This window comes from Oryx dammah, unplaced genomic scaffold, assembly GCF_014754425.2.
Source record: "Oryx dammah isolate SB20612 unplaced genomic scaffold, SCBI_Odam_1.1 HiC_scaffold_10, whole genome shotgun sequence".
In the NCBI taxonomy this organism is placed as follows: domain Eukaryota; kingdom Metazoa; phylum Chordata; class Mammalia; order Artiodactyla; family Bovidae; genus Oryx; species Oryx dammah.
This window is the reverse complement of record NW_024070194.1, coordinates 48,766,482-48,772,481: the sequence shown is the minus strand read 5'-3', so window position 1 is coordinate 48,772,481 and position 6,000 is coordinate 48,766,482. Positions and strand designations below refer to the sequence as shown.

Sequence of the window (6,000 nt, the reverse complement as noted above, 5' to 3'; positions counted from 1 at the left end):
TAGAAATTTCTATAGGGTTTCTTATAAGTTTCTAGACCAGGCAACTTGACAGACACATGCCTACCTATCCGATTCCTTTCGTTCTGCCGAGGTTATGGGTTGAGTTCTAAATCTCTCGGAAGTCTTTCTATTTTCACCAGGAGAAAAATAGCGCCTCGGTTTCCGGGACCCTCTCTCCCGCTCCACACCAGGGCCTTCGCTTGACCCCTCAACCCGAGAATGGCTTTTAGAGTTGGTGGGGAGGAGGTACACAGAAGGGAGACAGAGAGAGAGAAGAAAGCAAAGGTTTATGTACCCTGGTGAGTCAAGGCATGGACAGTGAAAATCCCACCACATGCCTCTACCATGCATGTTGGGAGGTGGAACATTCCAGAGACCCGATACTCCAGAGGCACCCCCCACCCTCCGCCCCAGCCCCGTTAGTAGGCGCAAGCAGAATGGTAGTCGTGGAGCCATGTCCTGGATGGTCTGCCCTACACACACTGGTGAGCTAAGCTGGTAAGACTCAAGGCAGGATGCCACACAAGTCGGAAGGTGAATAACTCTGCCAAGGACGTGCAAGTGACACATTGGGGGGACACGTGGACATCACCTACAGCTCAGGTTTCCTGCTGGCCCTGGCTGACTCCAGGAACGCATTGCGGAGCTGGGCGACCGAGACCTTCGTGTCCAGCAGGCCCAGTTCCAACTCGGCCTTGGACGTCTGCGACTCGGCATCTCGCTTGGGAGCCGGGGCCTTGGCCTTCAGAGCCTGGAGCTGCGGAGGGCCCGTGTAGTCGGACAGGGAGCGGGTGAGGACCCTGTGTTTCCTCGTGGGCACCTCGTTCCTGTGACCTTGGGACACAGCCTCACTCTGAACATACATGACCACCTCACTCCTGCCCATCCTCTCGGTTGGCTGCTGCTGAGCCGTAGGCGGGCGGGCCAGGCTTTCTGACTCCTTCTGAGGTTCCGCGGTAACTGTGCCAACAGTGGGCTGACTCAAGTCCTCGGTTCCGGGGGGGGGCTTCCTGGCTTCTCCCAGACCCACGATCCTCCAAAACTGCAAGGGTCTTCCTGCTTTTCTCCAGAGCATCAGAGAAGAGCACATTTTCTGCTTTGGATTCGCAAATATGGAGAACCGGGGTGTCTCTTCTTTCACCTTCTAGAACCTTTGAGGGGGGAGGCTTTGTGACAGTCTGGGGGGCTGGGCCCACCCAGCTGCCCTCGGAGATGCTTTCTGGGGTGTCTGAGGTCACCAGCGTGATGGTGTGGACGGGCTCTGCTGGCTGGACGTAGCCACGGATGGGCTGTCTCACGGAGCTGGCCACCTTGCCCGAGACCCTATCGAAGGCCGAGTTCTCTGACTGAAAGGCCAGGTAATGGCCTGGTGCCGTCTGGTGTCTCCTCTGAGTTAAGGACTCGGAGGCAAGTTCAGGGCTGCTGCGAGCGCTCTCCTCTCGCACCAATTTTTCTCTAACTTTAACTCTTTAAGAAAGAAAAAGGATTTAAGTTGCCAAGTGTGGTAATGGCTCTGGGGGAAGAGAGCATGTGTGTGCAGGCCAGAGATGCCTGGAGACTGGATAAGCATCTTGGGGTCCCACTCGCCTTGCCAGAGGAAAGAGTTTGTATTGAGTTTATAAACTCACTCTTCCTTCTGAAAAGCTAGGAGGGGCCAGATGCTATCCTGGGAGAGAATGGATGCCTTCCGACTAAACGAATACTCAGAAGCCCAGGAAAATTCATTACTATGCACCACTGGTATGCACGAGGGCGCACTGAGGCTGGGCTACTAGTGGGTAAGCTTTCCACATGGACAGGCCCAGTATATGGACTGGGGTAGGGATGGTTTCCAGGCATATATAAGCCTAAAGACCAAATGTAATTGCATTGTCTCCTATAAATGTCATAGCATTCATGACGACGGTTATTTTTTATTGAGCTCAAGATACAGCAAACAATTACCCCTTTTCAAGCATTTAAGAGTCACAATTTTTTTCCATGCCATGCAGACAACATTCATTCGTTCAGAAGACACATGGCCAGGTAAGACATCATCACTTCCAGCAACTCCAGCGCTAAGAGGGATGTCGGCAAAAAAAAAGATTTTTGTTGAAAGAATGCACTGAACATGTTCTCCCCACTGGAATGGTCATTAGGCCACCAGTTAAAAACTAATCCAAAAAGAGAGGGCTCTGGTTGTTTCTAGAGCTATTTAAATAGCCGAGAGCAAAACTGAAATCCACTGGAAAAGCTACCAACCTTTTCTTATTACTGTGAAAGCAAAGTAGCCAAGACCTCTGGCTGAGGGGCCCAGGAGACCTCTTTTCAAAGCCTCAGTCAGCCAGTTTGAGCTGTGTGGTCTCAGATAATCTACCTGCCTCAGCTGCTTCATCTTTCAAACGGAAATAATGTAACAAGATGTAATGTGATGCTTGCAAAGTATGCAGTTTAGTGCTTGGCAAAGGGTTAACATTCAATAGTGCAAACTAGTTGTTCTTACTTTTTTTTTTTTTTAATACCACATAGTGAGGAAGGACAAACCATTCAAACTGCTTATGAATGGACTGTGGACTGGGGATAATCTTTAAAAACTAAAGGATGCTTTTGAAGTAGAAGTGATTTCTCGGGGAATGTAAAACCTTTATTTGCTTAAGATTAGTCAGCAAAAATAATTGCTTGTGATATTCACTTTCTAGAAGGGAATTTTTCCTTAGATGACAAAAGCATCCTACTAAATTTGATATAAACACCTACGCGTCTTTCAACATAAGATGCAGGATATGTATATTTCATTAAAGAAGAGTCAAAGACACACATAAAAGGCAGTTACTGTGAATCATTCGGGGGAAGAGAAAAGCATTCTGAGTTGTTATTCTTCCCAGAGACTAGCGAGTGCTGGAGGTTTTCATATTTATAAGCTTTGTTAAATTTGTTCAAGTTCTCCTGCGGAATGTGACCTTGTCATCGGAGACAATCTGAATGTTGTCCTCAGCCAAGAACAAAGTGACTGTTAGAAACTCGATATATGGGTGCTTTGTCCTGCCAATGACTTACTCATTCTTACTCCTTCTGTCTCTCCCTGCCCCCAACCTTAAAAATGAAGCAAGAGGGGGTTTTGTCTGCTTTGAAATCCAGATGCCCTGTACGTAGCTGTGGAAATTAACAACTGGTTGAGAGACAGGCAACATGGAAAGGAGGAGGCTGGAAGGCCAGGACAGGGGAGCTGATGATAAGATGGGACCCTGGGTGGTTAGCCTGGCTCAAGGGAGCAGCCCAGAGATGCTGGTTATGTGCTCACTACTGCTCCCTCCTGGCAGCATGTGAGTAGTGAGAAAGGAGAAAAGCCAGAGGTGGAGTCAAAAGATTTTTCAAAAGAGAAGCAAAAGGGAACAGTATGAGCAGCCATTAGGGCAGTAGAAGGAGAAAAAGGAATGATTAGAAAGCAACTTCCAGCAGCCCCCTTTTGAACACGTTATTTTCAAAAGCCCTGCCACCAAAAAGAGGGCAGAGGCGAGTTAGTTTCGGTGACGTGCGAGACAGGGACACACTCACTAAACACAAGCCGACAGCTTGGGAGATACCTGGACGGCCAGTTGATAAGTGAAGGTGTGTCCCCTTCGGAATCTTTCTGGAGAAACCACTCATGTTTGGGTTTCCCGGTACTATTTTGTACAAAAAAAACAAAAATTCAGGTAAAGCCTATGAAAATGTCAACACATACACAGACGTCATTATCATCATTTAAAACCCTCAAGGCTGACTTTTCCTAAGTAAGGAATAATGCTGGCTTTTGAAAATGTCTAAGCATGTTTTGCCATGGGGTTTCTATTTGGTGCACGAAATGTCCAAGATGTTCGTTTATTACAGATATCAAGATAGAACAAATACATCTGAAGCCACCAAATAAAGTGTTTTATGGGATCATTTGGAAATATCAGGAGTCTGCAACAGTCATATTCTGCCTATAAATACCAGACAATTCTCTTGTAGGAGGTTGAATTAAAAATACAAATTATCATCTGTAAGTTCTGTAAAGGTACACCGGTAAATAGCCAAATATAAAAATAGTGTCCACGCAAAACAATACATATGAAATAAGGGCTATGAATAAGAAAAAGAAATTCCATAAGATATCTTTAATTGCTAGTCTACATTTTTCTTTCATATTTATCACTGAATAATGCAACCAACAGTTACCAAATACTAATACAAGTCCATTTGATAAATGTTTATTGAGTTCTGACTATGTACAAAACACTGAGCTGGGGCCTGAGAAGTAGCCAAGGTAAATTAGGCATCACTCCAGCCATCAAAAACTAACATTGTGTTGGGCAAGATAACATAGGATTGACACACTCATTCTTCAACATGCAATCAAATATAATGCAAGGTCGAATATGACAAAGGTGTAATGCCAGGTTGAAGATATCTTACCAAAAAACCAGTGGCAAGGAAAATCTTGCCATCAGTATATAAAGCAAGACACAGGAGGACTACCCAAATCATTGACCTGCATGCTGTTACAAAACAGAAAAAGAAGCATGGGGACTCTACATGTTAGTTAAAATGTTTACCAGCCTACCTATAAGAGTCCTTCAATACCAGACTGGAAACACAGATCAAAGACATTTCCCAAAGAACACAATAATAATTAAAACAAAATTCTCTTAGTTTCTAAAAATCACTTTAATTTGGGTTTTGTTTCGAACTCCCAGGCAAGAACCTGTTGGCCACCACTACTGTGCATTTTGTATTGACCACTGCCATCTGTCACACTTAGGCATGGATCCCTGTTCTCCAGTCTGTCTACACCCAAATCTATGACCCACCTTTCTATCCCTAGTATTATAGCCATTGAGCCCACGGTAAATAAAAAACTCAGATTATGGAAAGACATTTTTATTTCCAATGATAAAGGATCTAATCTCTCAGCATTTATTTAAACATAGGAATAGTTCTGCATATTGTTTGCAGTTTAGAAAGGAGGCAATCAATATAGCTCGGGATAGAGAAAGCGCAATGGATACCTGCTTTTGAAAATCATCGGTTAATAACTCATATGCCTACCTCACAGTTAAGGCTCAGATGCTTTCTGTACAATAGAATGCGTTGCAAACTGTGACATATGCCATACAACTTTCTGAATATAATCTTCATTAATCAGAATAAAACTTGGTCAATATAACCCTAAAAAATTATCAGGCCAGTTATAAGTAAACAGGTTCTAGGGATGTAATGTATGACATGGCAAATACAATTAACAGTGCTATATGATATATATGAGTTCTCACTACAAGCAAAAAAATTTTTTTTCTATATCTTTGATTTTGTATCTATATAAAATGATAGATATTCACTAAACTCTTTCTCCCTGGACTCGTCCACCCCCACAGCTACATGCACTGGCGGCCTTTCATTACATAGGTCTCTGCTCAACTATTATTAGAGACACTTTCCTAATCATTTCATATCAAATAGCAACCTCAATCTCTTCCTTTCTTAAGTTTATTTTTTTCTTGAAGTATAGATGATTTATCATGTTGGATTAATTTCTGCTGTACAGCAAAGTGACTCAATTATACACATATATATTCTTTTCCATTATAGTTTATCATGGGGCACTGAATATAGTTCCCTGTGCTATACAGTAGGACGTGGCTGTTTACTCATTCTCTACATATAGTAGTTTGTATCTGTTAACCCCAAACTCCTGGTTCTTCTCTTCCCTTCCTCCTCCCCCTTGGCAACCACAAATCTGTTCTCCATGTCTCTGCCAATCTCTTCTGTTTGATTAGAAGCATGCCTTGGGTCCTAAAATGATGAACTGAAGTACAGCACTGGGACTTCCCTGGTGGTCCAGTGGTTAAGAATCAGCCTTGCAATGCACGGGAACTAAGATCCCATATGCCATGGAGCAACTAAGCCCACATGCTGTAACTGCTGAGCCTGTGTGCTCTGGGGCTCTCGCGACACAACTAGAGAGTCCCTGCGCTGCAAAGAAAGATTCTGAATGAGGCA

At 44.1% G+C, this 6,000-nt stretch overlaps 1 protein-coding gene across 1 annotated transcript in view; it reads right to left on the bottom strand.

Moving 5' to 3' along the window:
• The window catches only part of SVIL (supervillin), a 185,943-nt gene that overhangs the window by 74,040 nt on the left and 105,903 nt on the right, over positions 1 to 6,000 (bottom strand). The window contains 4 exon segments of the mRNA XM_040248038.1: positions 65 to 223; positions 597 to 991; positions 993 to 1,467; positions 3,564 to 3,644. Coding sequence (XP_040103972.1) covers positions 65 to 223; positions 597 to 991; positions 993 to 1,467; positions 3,564 to 3,644 — 1,110 coding nt within the window.